Source organism: Episyrphus balteatus, chromosome 3, assembly GCF_945859705.1.
Source record: "Episyrphus balteatus chromosome 3, idEpiBalt1.1, whole genome shotgun sequence".
NCBI classification, from domain to species: domain Eukaryota; kingdom Metazoa; phylum Arthropoda; class Insecta; order Diptera; family Syrphidae; genus Episyrphus; species Episyrphus balteatus.
In genome coordinates this window covers 111,702,099-111,719,502 of record NC_079136.1, presented here as the reverse complement: position 1 = coordinate 111,719,502, position 17,404 = coordinate 111,702,099, and the positions used below count along the sequence as shown (strand labels likewise).

General features: G+C 28.5%; 1 protein-coding gene across 11 annotated transcripts in view; it reads left to right on the top strand.

Annotated features, from left to right (window-relative positions):
- LOC129914179 (sodium/potassium/calcium exchanger Nckx30C) overlaps positions 1–17,404 on the top strand; it is a 264,053-nt gene that overhangs the window by 221,126 nt on the left and 25,523 nt on the right. For 4 of the 11 annotated variants that reach the window (XM_055993307.1, XM_055993300.1, XM_055993298.1 and 1 more), the window contains 4 exons: positions 384–577; positions 5,342–5,416; positions 11,097–11,378; positions 11,503–11,639. In XM_055993307.1, coding sequence (XP_055849282.1) covers positions 384–577; positions 5,342–5,416; positions 11,097–11,378; positions 11,503–11,639 — 688 coding nt within the window. The remainder of the gene's footprint in view (positions 1–383; positions 578–5,341; positions 5,417–11,096; positions 11,379–11,502; positions 11,640–17,404) is intronic. The other 7 variants (XM_055993305.1, XM_055993303.1, XM_055993302.1 and 4 more) reach the window with 4 other exon arrangements.

Genomic DNA, 17,404 nt, shown 5'->3' with positions numbered 1-17,404 from the left:
TTATATCATACACACACACACACACACATACACCACAGTTATATTAGTTAAATTCTCAAACAAAAATAAAAATTACAATTACATTAAAAATCATACACACACATTTGTAAAATATTAACTTAAAAAATAGTTTTTGGTGTTTAAATATTTGGAAAAAAATATCATAATGTTAAATTTAGTGTTTTCATTCTTTGCATTCGATTTGCTGTGCTGACAAAAATAATAACAATACAAAAAATTAACAGAAACTTTAATGTCTGTCTAATTAAAAAAAAAAAAAAAAAAAAAAAAACAATTCCAACTGAGATACATTTTCAAAATTCCTTTTAATTTTTAACCATTCTTCATTTTCTTTGGGCTTTTTTCACAATGACATATCAAAGATGATGTTCCAGGCAAGGTGGACGAAAAAGCAACACAACTCCATGCGATTGCATCCCTGAAAGTTCTCCTTGATGCGACAAAGCCACAGCGTGGTGGTGCCACAACTTCCGCAGCGAATCATGTAAAAATCAATCTAAAAGAAACCACTTTGGCTGATCGACCGAATGGAAACATCGATACCACGTTAGAATCGGTGAGTCAATTCGTTTTTTTTTCTGTGAAATTTAAGTAATTATTAGAAACATATGTATATTTATTGTTTTTTTTTTATTTTTTGAAATTTGATTTGAAATAAAAAGTATAAACTCAATAAACTATAGTCCTGTCACACATAATCCAATATAAAAAAATTCACTTCACGGTGTATGTATTTTAATTTATTGATTTTTTATTTGTTTTATTTTGAAAACATGTTATGGAATAGCATTAATCGTCACACAATCATCGTTCGTTTTATTTATATGTTCTTTAGTCATTTTCGAAATGAATTTAAAATCTTTTATTTTCTATTGAGATTGCGTGTATTATTAAAATGAAAACTAAATTAGTATGTATCGTTTGGGGAACGTAAATTGAAATTTATTGAAAAAAAAAAAAAAACAAACAAATGAAATGCTCGGAATATCGTGTGTATTTATTTTCTTTAAAAAAAATAATGAAAATATAAACATTATGTTTTTTTTTTTATTGAATGCCTTTTTCTATCTATTTTCTCTAAAAAAATGAATGTAACAGTTCGTATGGGACTTCGTGCATTAATGTATCAATAGAATTTTAGGTTTAGTTTCTGGGTGTGGTGTATTTTAGTTCAACATTGTTGTTGAAAATTTCAATAAATAAAATTAACAAAATGTGGTACACTGTGGCGTATGCGTACTATTTTTTTTTTTAATACAAATTATAGTTGGACATTTATTATTGATTAGTATTATATTCCAAAATCATATATCATTTAATATTTTGAGCATATTTAATAAAGAGGAAGTCTTAAGCAATACAAAACTTTAATATTGAGTTTTTACTTAGATTAGTCTTAAACTTCAATTTAGAGAACGCTCAATAGAGTGATATACAGATTTGGAGATTTGCAATTTTGGATTTACATATGTACATATTTTTTTGTATTTACATACATATTTATTTAAATTTTTAAAATCAATTCAATTCGATAAATTAATTTTAACTGAATTATTTGTATTTATTGATATAAGTCGCTCAAATAATCCGATCATAGGTTAGTTGTATTTAATTGTGTTGCTATACTTTATTTTTCTGGTGTTTAGAAGAGTCGTTCAAAAGTCATAGTCATAGTCCTTGTTTTTTTTTCATGCAAAAAGTTTGATATGGTATAACCTAACGTATAACATTCCATTTTGTATATGTCTTGTGTCTACCATTATTTAAACTCAATTTCAAACTTTTCTGCAATTTAAATCTTGGTTTTGTTTTTGTAATTAATTTGAAAAATTAATATGCAAAATATCTTTTTAATTAATATATTTTCAACATGGATTTTTTTTTTTTTTCAAACATCATAACCATGACCAGTTATGCATTTATGCATCTGCTAATAATGAATAAGATAATTCCTTTTATGAAAATTAATCTTATTATGTTCATAAGCACTCATTGTGTATAATGGTACAAATTATATATTCAAGTATGCATATGTTTATAAATACACGGAGAAAAAAATGGCACCTAAAAATAAAATGATGCCCGCTTAAAATAAATTGAATCCGCTTAAATTCTGTTAAATTTCAGGTGAACTTCATTTAATTGTGAATTTTCAAGTTAAAAAAACCGACAAAAAATACAAAATTTTAAATTATCGTCAGCCTCAGCCTTACTTGCAGTTTATCATTCTTACTTCCAAGAGTTAGATAGGATGATGATAAAGCACTTGCCTATTGACCCAACAATTGTAGGATCGATCCCCAGTGTCTACCAGTTTTTTTTTTTGTTGTAATTAAAATGTTTTCACATGAAAATAAAATGATTTTCCGCTTAAATTAAATGGTTTTCTTTTAAATTAACACTTTAAGGAAATTAAGAAGTTTTATCTGCTTAATTTGAGACGTAAGTCATCTTGGCAAAAACCATGCTGAAATTTAATTCGAAATCCGCCTTTAGGAGGTCTTTTTTCTCAGTGTACCACTCGAAAAAGTACATATGAATATGTATCTGCATATTGAATTTTAATTATTGGCCTTATAATTTGATGATTTTTGTGATGAATTTTATTATTTTTAATAATTTTGTCGCATCGATAATTCTGAAAAATTTCTCAATAATCACCGAGCAGGTATACATATGTCAGTTAAAATGACTTATGCTGCATTATTAAATATATACCTATGTATAAAGAAAACAACAACCGAATAAATCAAATCATCATTCAAGGCAAACGGCATAATGCACATTTTTTTTTGCATACTGACTTCCGATTTTAGTCAAAACGATGTTATAATTTGTATAAATTAAAAAAAAATACCTCTGAGTTTTTTGCGTTTGGCTTTTCTCATTAATTCACGAACTTTTATAGATGATAAATAAATATACCTATCTAACTAAAACCCAGAAGATTTTTTCAAAAAAGTTACATCGATGAATATTTGTCAAGAATAATGTTTAAAGGCAATTAAACCCCTAGAGAGGGGGAATAGTACCTAAACACCTAATGGGGGAAAATGCTCCAATTAATTAAGAAAATTTATGTGACTTGTTTATGCATAAATTATACCTACTCTTTATATGTTTATATAGGTTGATGCAATTTGAATGCAGGAGCTATTTATTACTTGTTTTAAAAAATTTTAAATCCTTTGAATGATAGTACGATGATCGATTATTGCATCATTATAATTACAAGAGAAAAAAAAATGACTCATATAACATTCTTCCCCTAAATTGCCAACTTTTTTATTTTAACTATTAGAGCATGTGCGACCATTGCCAAAATTCTTCTTCTTCAACTAACATCACGATTTTATTGCAATTCAAGCAAAAAAGCAAGCTCTTATAAGAAGAATCACATTGTTTTATGAACGATAAAACTATAGAAGAAAAAGATTGCAATGTCCTGCATACAAAGTTCTCAGACTCATCTTCAGCAATAACCCTGTGGCAAGGGCCAGATGAAGGGTCCAGGGGAAAACAGCACAAGTCCATTCCAACTCATTTCGAGAAAAACGCATTTTAAAATTTTGTTCTCCATACAACTTAGTATAAAAGCACACAATTTATTTTTTTTTTACAGCAAGGCTTAAATTTGTTTTATAAAAGTAAGGATCCCATCAGAAAGTGCTCAGTAAATACTACAAGACGTCATCATTAGTTTATTTTTGACAAAAAGTGGTCTTGTGCCATTTTTCCCCTGGACATTTCATATGGTAAAGCCAATTTCGTTGAGTATTGATACTCAAAGGAAAGCTTCCAGATGCTTAAAAAGAGCTTTATATAAGAGAAAGTCTAAACAAAATTCCATTTTTCTGTTTTGTACAAAATGCTGATTATACCTACTCGTGATTTGCAAATTTTGAAAAAAGTTCAATTTTAATCCCATAAATTTATTAGATATTAACCAGGTATACTAAGTCAAACGACATCATGGGGATTTGTGTTTATAATATAACGTGAATTCGTATTAATATAAGATAATACAACAGTATCACATACTTTTTTTATTTTTTATTTAAACTATTTTATTTGTATTTAAATTATTCTTTAATCAATTGACACCACACCAGTTAAATGAATATTAAAAAACACATCATCAGGAATCACAAATTGCATCTTTGCATGAAAAATTAGACTACTACGTTCTTAACAAAGCAAATAGAAAGTACTATGTTGCATATGTGCGCACTTCTGATTCCAAAATTCGGAAAACAAGTTTGTATTCCAAAGTCTTTGAAGAAACACTTTAGCATTTTTTGAAGAAGTAAGAATTATGCGAACGGGAAGCAATATTATATTAACCTGGAATACTTTTTTTAAATTTATTTACTTTTTTTTCTAAATATGTTGTTATTATTTTCATGTCATTCCAAAATTGCAAATAACAAGATATAGTTTCCGTTTTTAAGAGCCAATAACTTTTTTTTCCTTAACTTAATTTAGTATGTTTAGTTAACGTAGAGAGTAAAGAATACAAAAAAATAGAATTACATAATTTTTGGTTAGATAGTCTTTAAGTAGGTACCACAGAAAAAGACCACTACAAATTTTCAAATAATCTCTTCAGCTAATGAATTTTGGTTTTTTATTTGAAACTCATTGGTAATGTGTGACTTTTAGATTTTTCTTGTTTTTCTTTTTTTCACATTTCATTTTTATTTTAATATTTTAAACTTAGTTTTCCCATTCTATTCAGAGCTGATTCGGAAAATAAATTTAAATAAAAGATTTTAAAAATTTAAAATCATAATTTTTGTGTATTATTTGGCTTTGCTTATATTGTAAATCACACACAAACAAAAAAATACTTATCGTTGTGTTGATAACGTTCATTATAAATGCATTCTAGTAATGGAAAATATATATTTAATATGGTCTTTGTTGTTTTTGGCTTTTAAATTTGAAATTTAAATAAAATAATTTCAGGAATATATATGTATTTGCGTTGATATAGTCTTTATTTTTTTTTTAATTAAGTAAGCAATTGCCAATATATTCCGAGTTGGCCCGAAGTCTGCCTGTTTCTTCTTCTTTCTATCTCTTTCTATCTATCTGAATAATTTTCTCTGTCCTATCTTTCATTTCCTATTTAAATATTTCAAATAAAATTTAAATTTTCTTAAAAGTTTAACTAAATATAATATATTTCTTATATATATTTTATATTTAAAATAAAATCTAAATTTAAAAAATCGTATATAAAAATATCGAATATACAAAATTAAACACAAACTAAAATTAAAAATACTTAAATTTAATATGATACACAATAATAAAGCCATCGTTGAGTGCTCGTCGTCCTAGCTGGATTGAACAGAGGGTCAAAATTCAGACACGAAGATTTAGTACCAAAGTTAGTTTTTATCAATTTTTTCAAGAAAAAATAAAAATTTTTAAAAATACTTAAATATGTTTTTTTTTTTTAAATATACCTAAAATAATTGCGTTAGTTCTTTTTTTTTTGTTGATAAATATATATACAATAAATTGAATTGAGTACCTTATAAATATTTTTTTTTTGTATTTATTTGCATAATTTTGATCCAAATTTTAGTTGAGTTTTCAAAATATATAGTAGCTTGGAATATTTTTGTTTAGAACTTGCAGAAAAGTGCTTCAAAAAAGTAAAGTTAACTTTTTTGTTTAGATTTATTGGCTTCTTATGATATAAAGAACATTTATTTCGGAGAAATTCAGAGCTTTAAATTTTTGTTATAAGTAAATCAAATAATACCTAATCAAAATACCTACCTCTTTTTTAATAAAATTAAATAAGCTTTTTAAGGGCAGGCAATTATATAAATAAATCAGTGCCTTTAAAATGTGCCTCCCATATGCCTTCTGAAATCTAGATGTGTGTACTATGATCAACTATTGCTTACCTTTAATTGTTATAAGTTTTAAGTTGTTAGTGTATTTTTATTTTTTGCATGGCACGTAAAATTAATTAAAAGACAAAACTTGAAACACGAATATTCAGTTAATTTATATCACTTTTAAAAGACAATAAATATTTTTGTATATTAAACACTAACAACAAATTCTTTTAAGGATAATTTTAAGACACAAAATTTTAATTCATTGATGGGAACATAAAGCAGTATAAGACGTAAATAAAAATTATTGACATATTTTTTAATACAAAATTTTTAAATAAAATTTGTGAAGGAAAGTATCAAAAAGCTTTTAAACACTGATTACTCAAATTTTGAAAATGTTACTTAGCACCTTCATCTCAAAGCATTTCAATTGTTACTTTTGATTGGTTGAAAACTGAAAAAAAATACTAACATCGACATTTTGCAATCAATATATGATAAAAAAGTAGAAAAGTGTGTAGATTGCCTCCTTTTTTCTGATAATTACCACAGGCTCCGACGCAAAGCGAGAAGCCTGTGGATTGGATTTCTCCTTCATCGTAATGTTTTTTTCATTGAACCTTTTCATTTATTGGACATGTAACCAATACTTGCTGAATAGAGCATTCAAAAAATCATTAGAATAAAAATAATATTTCAAAATAAATGTCAAAAATTTATCCTCTGCTAATTACTAAACCTAATTGACAAACGGAATTATCTCTCAAAATTCGCACTTAATTTTTTCCTAACTAAATCTTTATGTCATCATCAATTATTCATTAAGTATTTTTCGAAAGAAACTTTTTATTTTATTTTTTTTGTTTAATTCTTTCATAGAGATATAGCCAAATAGTTCAATAAAATTGCTATCAAACCAAAAGGAAACAAAATAAATCAAAACGCTTATTTTTCAGTCCTTAATTGGATGCAAATATCTCTGTGCAAACAAGACCCTCTCCACATATAGTCTTCCCACGTCATCGTCATGGGCCTTTTACGTATGTGTTCGTTTGTATGTTCATTCTGACTAGGCCTATTTTTTTCATCAATTTAGAAAAAAAAAATGATGGTAGCTACCCATATAGCATGCAATCAATCCATCTTTACTGCTTTTCCAATCGATTATTTTTAACTCAGAGGATTCAACTTCCTTCCACTGTAGAAGCAGCACTCTTAAGTGATATATAAAAACGGAACCATGCCAGGTGAATTTGAGTTTTGATCCAAGGATAAACTTGATATGGATATAGATAGGTACCTAAAGCTGGTTGCGAATCACTTTTGAATGATGTGTATAACGGCTATGTGTACGAAAAAGGGAGATTTTTTTTTGCCAAAAAAAAAATGAGAAAAACATATGCTTTGGGAAACACAGTTGCTTGGGAAGTTTATTGAAATGCAACTTGAATTTCTTTCCCAATGGAAAATTGATTACGAAATTCTTCAATTCATTTCTTTCGATATTGCATCAATCAGAACGTTTTAAAACTATTTAGGGTTTATTTGAATTCCTTTTGTCCAAAAAAATTAAAAGTGGCCTCTGTACAAAAATGTACTAGTTATCTAATAAGTTTAAAGGGGTTTACAACCACAATGTTATAGGTTTGAAAAAGTTTTTGAAAAGTTTCTCATATTATTTGTTTTCTGGAAGTTGCTAAGTTTCTCATTGTTCTTTTCATCACAAAGACTACATTCGAATAAATGATTCTCGTTTGTGCTTTTGGTTTTGTTTTCTAAGTTTCGAAGTGCCTAGATTTATTTCCTAGGATATTAAACTCCGTTAAATAGGTAATAGAAGTCCTGTCGGATGTGTGAAACTTTATTGGCTTATTATTATTCGTTCTTTGATATCTCCAGGAATCCACCACATCGATGTCCTTTTTTTGTTATTTGTTTTTTATTTGTATGATATATTAAAAATAGCATTACTCATTCTCCAACTAAAATCATTTTTTTTGCTTATCAATATTTCTTCATAGAAAAATTAGACTCAATCACGATTTGTCAACTTTGATTAGTTTCCTTTGTGCAATTTATACGTGCGTGCACCATTTTTTTTCTTCGTTCATTTGTCTTTCGTTCAGTAAAATTGTGAAAAATCCATGATGAGGAAAAAAAATTGTCTTTAAATGGATTTTTCCTCTATTTTTTGTTTTTGTTTGAAATTCTGATTGGACGTTTTCGCTTTCGATATAAAATAAAATAAATGAAAAAAGAGGCACTAATGGAAATGATTTAACACATTTGATGGAGAACGTAAATATCGATTATTTTTAAGTCTTCGAAAAATATTTAAATCACTTGATGAGTGTTAAGTACTGCATTGATAACATTGATTACATAGCTTGAGGATTCTGTAAACAAGTGTTATCAAAAACGTACAAGGTGTCCCGGAATAAGATAAGGAAAATCAAAGGGGTGATTCTTAAAAAAATTTTCCACATTAACAATCTATCTGCAAAGTTGATACCATTTAGCGATGATTATACAAAAAAAAAACCCTTACTTTGGTCTGCCTTTGTTTGTGTTAATGCTAATGTATCTTTTGATATAATAGTAGAAACTTATTAAAGGTCTTTATTTTTAGTAGAAATGTTCTTTGTAAATGAGTTTAAAAATTTTTGATATTTTTTTTTGGTTGCTCAAATATTTATTTTTAAAAGTGTTCACTTTTTCTTGCCTCTGATAATTTTTACTTTGAAGTCAAATTTCTTCAAGAAATACAAGAAAAACGTAGTGTTTTATTAATTTATTCTAATTAGAAAAAAACAATAATACCTAAAGCAAAAAAGTCATTCACAAGATTACCAGAAAATTCATACATTTTATGATAACATGCACCAGGTAAAATCTAAAAAAATGTGTTTCTTGGCTTTAGTTTTCAAAGGCTTCGAATACAGAATAAATTTTTTTTTTATAAGTTAATTTTTTATTTAAAGCACATTTATGCAAATATTTTATGGGGGTTTATTGATTTTGTATGCATTTTAGGGTCAGTTTTTTTAGATTTAATTGCGAATCATCCTTAGTAAAATTATTAATTATTTTTCATTATATTATTCTGGGACACCCTGTTGAAAAATATCTGTAGCGAAAATGAGTTATTTTTCAAACGGAGTTTCAAAATAAAGTTAATTAAGGGTTTTCTTGATGATATTTTTTGGTTATTCCATCTATTTTACAAAAAGCGTTCCAATGACACTTCAATAACTTAAAAACTGGAAATAATGCTGCCAAATACACATTAACATGGTTAATGTGTCTGCAAACGACAGTCATTGGTTAGATGCTCACTGCTTATATTTTATAAAATTTCAACAATTTTATTGAAAAAAAAATTAATATTAATTAAAAAAAAAAAAAAAATCATGGGTGTAATTCACACGTGGTAGAAGTGAAACCTTAAAGAATAATTTTTTTGTAAAAAAATAGAAAAAATCTACCTTATTTTTATTCTATCACATTTAAATCCATGTTTTTTATATGAAAACCTATACCTATATAAGTTTTATATCATCTCAAAGCTTATTGTTTCAGCTCAAAATATTTATATCGACCATGTCGATACAACATCTAAAAAGAGAGCTAAATTTTTGTGAACCAAATCACTTTTAATCAAAAAAGCAAAAAAATCAATTTTTTTCACCTCTAACACCATTAAATGTATTCTTTTAAACTACAACCAATGATAAATTTTATATCATCTGAAAGCTTATTTCACCTTTTATATGACGTATCAATCATATTTCTACCATGCCTACAAAAAAAGTAAGAATTTTTTAAAGCCAATTATGTCGAAATTACAAACTGAGATTACGGTACTACTACACTGACTAATGGCTGGTCATCGGCAACAGATATCCAAAGGTGGTTTGAGTTATTTTTCAAGTTTTTCAATTTAAGATTGTGTAACTTGTAGAGCACTTACCGTTATGTGTGATATATCAAATGCAAGGCAATATTAACAGCATGCATATTAAATCAAATAAAATGTTTGTCTGCTCTAGATCAAAAGATATAACGTGTTTTGAAAAAGAACATCTTTTAACCGTTATCTCAGGATATTGAATATGAAATTATAGTTTATTCTATTACCTATCTACAGTATAAATTTCATTAATCTATCTATTAAAACAAAAAAGTTACAATTAATTAATTTTTCCTGTCGCTTTTTCGTTTCATCTTGTTTCAAATCACTACGATACTAAAGAAGTTTTCACTTCAAAAACAATACGGTAACATTGACAATATTTACCCATGGAGAGAGATCTAATAATGGTAATAATATTGGCATTTTTGTGAGCTTTATTCCGGGAACACTATTTTTGGGACAAATTAATATTAAAATTATTTTCTTGTCAATTGTTAGAGATTAAATTTAAAAGTACAATACGCTTTGAAATAGGTGTAAAGTAACATTTTTTATACATTTTGTTTAAATTTTGATGTAATTTGTAGACAAAAAAATGAAACCTTCAAGTAGGTACTTCCCGGAGGATTATTTTTCTATATCCAACAAAAAAAAACCAAAAGCCATTTGGATATTGCAAATTAATTTCAAATGCAGATTTTTCATCACATTAAAAACGGAAAGCTATATACTCGTATACTCAATAACTTTACTATGTAATACTTAAAATAAATCTTATTTCCAAAACACAAGTTCCAATTTTTCAAAAACAACAAAACCCATGTATGTATTTTTTTATTATAAAAAAATGTAATTGCTTGCAAAAACTTTTATGCAACTTATGTATATTTTTTTAGTTTTCTATCAATTTCGACAAACAAAAGTTTACACAAATAGCACTCATTTAGCGCATACTTTTTGCTTGCTACACCATTTTGCAATTCCATTTCCATTTCATTGCGTTTGGCTTTTATTTTATTTGCAAATTCCAAAAAAAAAAAAACAATAATTTTATTCACAAATTATTTTACCTAATGTAAAAATAAAACATAATTTTCTCCCTCAGTTAAAAATTAAATCAAAATATATTTTTACATTTTCAATTCAAATTATATTTAATTCTTATATTCATTTTTTTTTAATATTATTTCCAAATCATTTGTAGTTATACAAAAAAGCAATAATCCAATAGTAAAATATTTTAATATTTGAGTGTGACAATTTAATAATTCGATATAATTTTTTTTTATTAAAAAAAATTGTTCCCCATTAATGTGGACCTTAAGCAGGGCAACGAAATCGAAGAACCACCAGAAGCCTTAAGTATGGCTTGGCCATCAACTGCACGAAAACGATTAACCTATGTCCTGGTGGCTCCTCTTCTGTTCCCACTGTGGCTAACGTTACCAGATACAAGAACCCCAAGAGGCAAACAATTTTATCCGGTGACATTTATTGGCTCGATATTGTGGATAGCCGCTTATTCATATCTTATGGTGTGGTGGGCTAATGTAGCCGGCGATACTGCACGAATACCACCTGAGGTTGGTTTATTTTGTCTAGTATTGTTTTGTTATTATTATTTTTTAACATACCTATGTGTATCGAAAAATATCGATGATAATTTGTTTATTGATTTTATATTATTGTGTTTGTGGTTATTTATAGGTTATGGGTTTAACATTCCTCGCAGCTGGAACATCAATACCTGATCTAATTACCTCAGTGATTGTTGCTCGAAAAGGATTCGGCGATATGGCTGTGTCTAGTTCAGTTGGCAGCAATATATTTGATGTTACTGTAGGGTAAGTATCTGTTTAATTTATTTTAATAAAAAGTTAATGAAACACATGATTTTCATAAATTTTGCTGACAATCTGTTTTTGGTTAGGTTTAATAATACAAACAGCTTATGTCAATGTTAGCAAAGCTAGTTTTGCTCTGAATTTATGGCTTGACCATTTTATTTCATTTTTGTTTACCTATAAATAAGGTTTTCCAATGTTTTCCAAACTTCTACTGATCCTGGTATGTCATAGAAGATGAAGTCAAGCCCTTCATTGAAAATGATGTCGGTTACGGCCACTCTGGGTCTTAGATAGAGTTTCTGGCAACTTCTTTCTTTATTAGCAACTCGACTATCAAGTCGTAGCACTATTTGATTGGTTGTCACTAAAACTACTTGACACACAAACATTCCCATCTTCAGATCCTTGGTTCTTGAAATGAGGGCCTTAATTAGAAATATTTATTTCACACATTATGTCTGGTATTATTTCTGGAGCTCATATTTCTTTACCTATGTGAAATTTTATTGCTCGCCATAATTTTCCCAAGCAGATCACGTATATCTAGTTAAAAAATATTTAATAACAATTTTTTTTAATTTTTGCCCCGAGCACCAAAACAAAACACAACATCACTTAAAACTGCAGAAAATGAGTCAGAGATATTCACAGGGCATAATTCTTCTACGAAGTCAGAACATGAAATTGTAAAGGAAAAATAGCAATTTAACATAAAAATGCATGATTTGGGTTTTTTGTCTCCAAGTTGTATAGTACTCTTTATTTGTTTTAATAAAATAGAATAAACAGTCACACAATTATTTTTATATAAATAAATATTTATTTATTTTAAGTTTTATTTTAAAAATTTACAACTTTTTATATTTTTGTTACGACGCACAGTGCGGCGACTAGTGAAAAAAAATCAAAAAAAAAGAATTTGCCAAAAATGTGAAGCAAGTATGCCAAATTCAAGGTAATAAGTCTGAATGAATAAATCGACAGTTAATTTATGATAAAGTTCAATTTTTTGTTGTCAGAGATCCTCAGAAGATCAATAAAAAAAAAAAACAATAAGAGTAAGATTTGTAGTTACCGGTTAAAAGACCATTTACTGAAGAAAAAAGGAACATATGATATTTTTTTTGCTAGGTTCACATTCAGGAGAGAAAATATAATTATTCTAACTGCATATTTTTTTTTTTCTACATGTAAATTTAAATTTTTTTTGAGAGTCCAAATCAAAGCTTCTTTGTTCGTGGTAAGTACTAACTTTGATAAGCCATATATTTTGAGAGGGGTCAGATGGGAAAAAAGTGTTTTTATTTAAAGAAAGAAAACAATTATATCTTTTAAAAAAAGTAAGTTTTGTCTGCAGAAACTTGCGCTTTCTCTTGCAACAAGTGTTTGTTTACGAGTATTTTTTACATAATGTGTTCAGCTAGGGAGCTTTTTGATGTTTGTTTTTCCAACCCAACAGCCCGATTGCGTGGTGTTTTGCAGTTAATGAAGTCAAAACTAAATATGCAATCAAATTTAGAGCCTGAAAATCAAAAAATCTTAGCAAAACACTTGTTTTTTTATTTTTTTCCCGAATTCCTATACATACAAGTTCCCGGATCGAATCATGTATACAAAAGTAGGCGTGGCAGGGGGCGAATAGGGTCGACACTATTTTGTACTTTTGAACTCGCCTAGATAATCAAATTTCTTCAATTTTATTCAAATTGTGCAAGCCGTTTTCTAGATATAAATATACACACTCAGAAGTGGGCGTGGCAGGGGGCGTGGAAATATCGCTAAAGTTTGTAAAACGTGTTGTTATTACATTTAAAAACAATTTTTTTTCCAAACTCAACTTTTTTTTAAAAATTTGATTTTTTTCCAACATCTCCATACAATCAACGCACTGTGCGACGCGACGACGCGTTTCGGAGCTGCTACTCCATCTTCAGGTCGAATACTTTTTAGACCTGAAACATAAAAATGTTCAAATTTGTGTTCAATCTCGACGTCTTGAGAGAAATTTGTGTCCAGTGTAATAGGAGTCTCATGAAACTTCAAAATTTATTTCTCTATTTATTTATTTCCAGAAGAAGAAATAAATACAGACATTTATGTCTGAAAATAACAAAAATCAAGACATAAGGGGACACTCTACAAGAAATACTGGCTACATGACTTATTTCATGTGGAGGCCCAGGGTAAGGTAAAAAAGGTTTTAATGCTCCAAGAGTTCCTTACCCATTTGTGCTCATGTTGCTTTTTATTACTTAAAGATAAATTCTTATGTTGTTTTCGATTGGTTTCACTCAAGAATTGACTCATTCCGAAATCTAATAAAACAGTTTGAATCGCTTTCACTCAATAGTCGGGCGGCTAAGCATTAAAAAACAGATCAATTGTGCACTTTGTGATAAAAGCATGAAATTTACATCGTTGGTAGTACTCAATATAAAAGTTATTTTGAGGTATTGGGTCACCTTGGAAGGGTAGATATAAGAGTTTTTCTGTGTTGCACTCGCTTTGTTACATATAGGTAATAAAACATTTTTATTAATATGATACATGATTTCGAGATGAGATATGAGATATTTTTAATAAAACTAACACCAAAATGACTCGACCATCACGTAAAAAGTAATTGGAGTCTTAATGAATAGTCTTTTACTTAAGGAGCTAGAGTCAGAATATTACCAATTACTCATTGAAAATAAGTGCTAGGCTGATGAAATTTTGTATAGACGTTTCATATAACATACAAAAAAATAATAAAATATGCCCATACAAATATTTTGGCTTAAAGGGTGAAAGAACACTTTTGAAGTGGTACCATTGCACATACACACTATGGGAATCAAAAATAAAACATCCTTTAATTATTTATATTTATATTTACATACCATGGAATATTTAATTTGTATGACAAACTTAAAGCTTGCTTTTATTTTTCATTGAATTTTCATACAAATACAAATTAAAGTTTTGAAGTAGTGAGGTGCATAAGTAAAAGTATGAAAAATAATTGTGCAGTTTGTGATAAAGAGATCAAAATAATAGGACTGTTAAAACTATACAAATAACCTCCATTTAAAGATATTGGGCCACTTAAAAGTTTAGCTAGAAGGGTGTTTATAACGATGCACAGAAAGCAAGTTAAATGAATTTATGTAAAATTTGTTATTATGAGAAGGCCCATATATATCCTCCTAGGCAAAATTAGGTTGAATTTTAAAATAAAGTTTCGATGACCTTCCCAAATTTCAAAAAAGAATTAAAATTTGTATACATATTCTTCCTCAATAAGAACATACCTTTCATTTGACATTAATACTGACTATTGAGTATATGGTGTGTTCTTCTTTAATAGTTTATTTTTTTAATATGGCGGTTTTTGGCCGCCATCTTGTCAATTGTGAACACAAAAAATTGATTCAGTGCAAAAATACCTATCGTATTGATACCCATATTGCTATATTATGATTATTTTTAAATTTGGTCGTTTTTCAGACCATTATGGTCAAAACAAAACATATTTGTCCCAACAGTATGAATGTCGATTTTGGATATGTTGATAAGGAAGGTCTCACTTACATTTTGCGCCATAAATCATTTTTGTCGGAAATAGTTCCACCTCAAATGCTATTTCACTCAGAATTCTGAATTGAAATCAAGAAGAGAATTTCTCTTCTTCGCATATTCGTGCGAATAAAACACTTTCAGAAGGCTTCTGAATTCTCCCAGACGCTTCTGGCCGGCCAATCGAAAACGACATAATTTTCTTATTAGACAGGTACAGTGTTGCCGAAAGTACTCCCATAGGAGTGTTGTGCTACTTTCAGCACCTCCGTACTCCCGTACTCCTCCTTTCACATTCGTACTCCTATTTTTTTTAATGACATAAAATATTTTACACTTGTAGCAAAGTGTAATGTCAGACTAAATAAATTTAATTTACTTTAAATTTAATGCAAATTTGGCAGCACTTTTACCTTCAAAGGGAATTTTTACTAGGTGTCTAGCTCTTGAACAGGTTGTGGCAAGAACCCTAGAACAGTGGCCTGCATAGTTACATTATTTTTTGGAGAATTCTTTTGAATCTTCTGACAACAATCTAGATCTTGTTCACAAGATTCAAGAAGAACTAAATGATACCACAAAATTGTATTTATTATTTCTATCCTATGTTCTCCAGTTGACTAAGCAGCTAAACTTAGAACTTCAATCTCAGTCCGTCCGGATTCATAAATTTTTGCCATACGTAAAAACGTTCTATAAAACTATTTTACAAAATTTTATCAAATCGGATGTGTTAAGCGAAGAGATTCTCTCTAATCCGAATTTTTCTGACATTTATTTAAAAAATATTAACTCTGTATACGTTGGGGCTAAAGCTGAACTTTTTATTAAAACAAACAAAATTGAAATAAATGAAATAATTGAGTTTAAAGGTGTTTGCCGAGAATATTATAAGAATGTGCTCAAAATTCACAGCGAATCGATTTTGATGACGAAATTCTGAAACATATTCAAGGTATTGACCCTTTAAATTTAGCAGAAAGTGCAACTTCAATAATTTCTTCCATTCCCGATTTGATTAGCGAAAATGAAATTGAAAACCTCGACATGGAATGGCGAACACTACTTAGCCAAACTATGGTTTCGAATTTTGGTCAGAAATATTTTTTTTTTTTTTAAATGCTCTTAATGAAACTCTTTTCCCTCTGACAAAGGATTTTGTTAGTGCTTTATTAAGTCTTCCGCACAGCAGCTCAGCGGCAGAACTAGAGATGAGCAAAAAATCACGACCTGTGATTTTTAACCTGTGATTGACAAATCACAATCACTACCTGTGAACAGTTCTCAAATAACCTGTGATTACCTTAACCGTGAATTGGGTATTTACTTTTCACTTTACAGTTCGCATTTCGCTCAAATAGAGCATTTACCCCGAATGTCATTTTCGACAAGTTCGTTTAGGATATGGCGTGATCTCATAGATCAATCATAAAAAAGATCTCTATGTTTTAAGTTTACACTTTACACTAGAAGTGAGGCAAAAATGTTTGTCAAAAGTAAATATAACAGGTCAAAAGTCATTTTCAATGCGTTTTCGTGAATTCCGCGGAAAATAATTCACGTTTACACTTGACCTGTAGCAAAAAGTTATTTTTTTCAAAATCACAGGTCAAAAGTCATTTTCAATGCGTTTTCGTGAATTCCGCGGAAAATAATTCACGTTTACACTTGACCTGTAGCAAAAAGTTATTTTTTCCAAAATTACAGGTCAAAAGTCATTTTCAATGCGTTTTCGCAACAGTTACTGTGTAAACGTGAATTGTTTTTACCGGAATTTACACAAGTGCATTGGCAATTATAACCTGTGATTTTTACCAAAACAACTTTTCAATAGTTCTTATGTAAACGTGAATTGGTTTGACAGGAATTCACTTCACAAATGCTTTGGAATTATTTTTAACCTGTGATTTTTCCCAAAACAACTTTTCAACAGTTCTTGTTCTTGTGTAAACTTGAATTCACTTCAGAAATGCTTTGGAATTATTTTTAACCTGTGATTTTTCCCAAAACAACTTTTGCAATAGTTCTTTTGTAAACGTGAATTGGTTTGACAGGAATTCACTTCACAAATGCTTTGAAATTATTTCAAACCTGTGATTTTTCCCAAAACAACTTTTGCAACAGGTCAAGTGTATAGGTGAATTATTATAAGCAGAGTTCGAAAATGCATTGAAAATGACTTTTATTTTGGCCAAAACAACTAT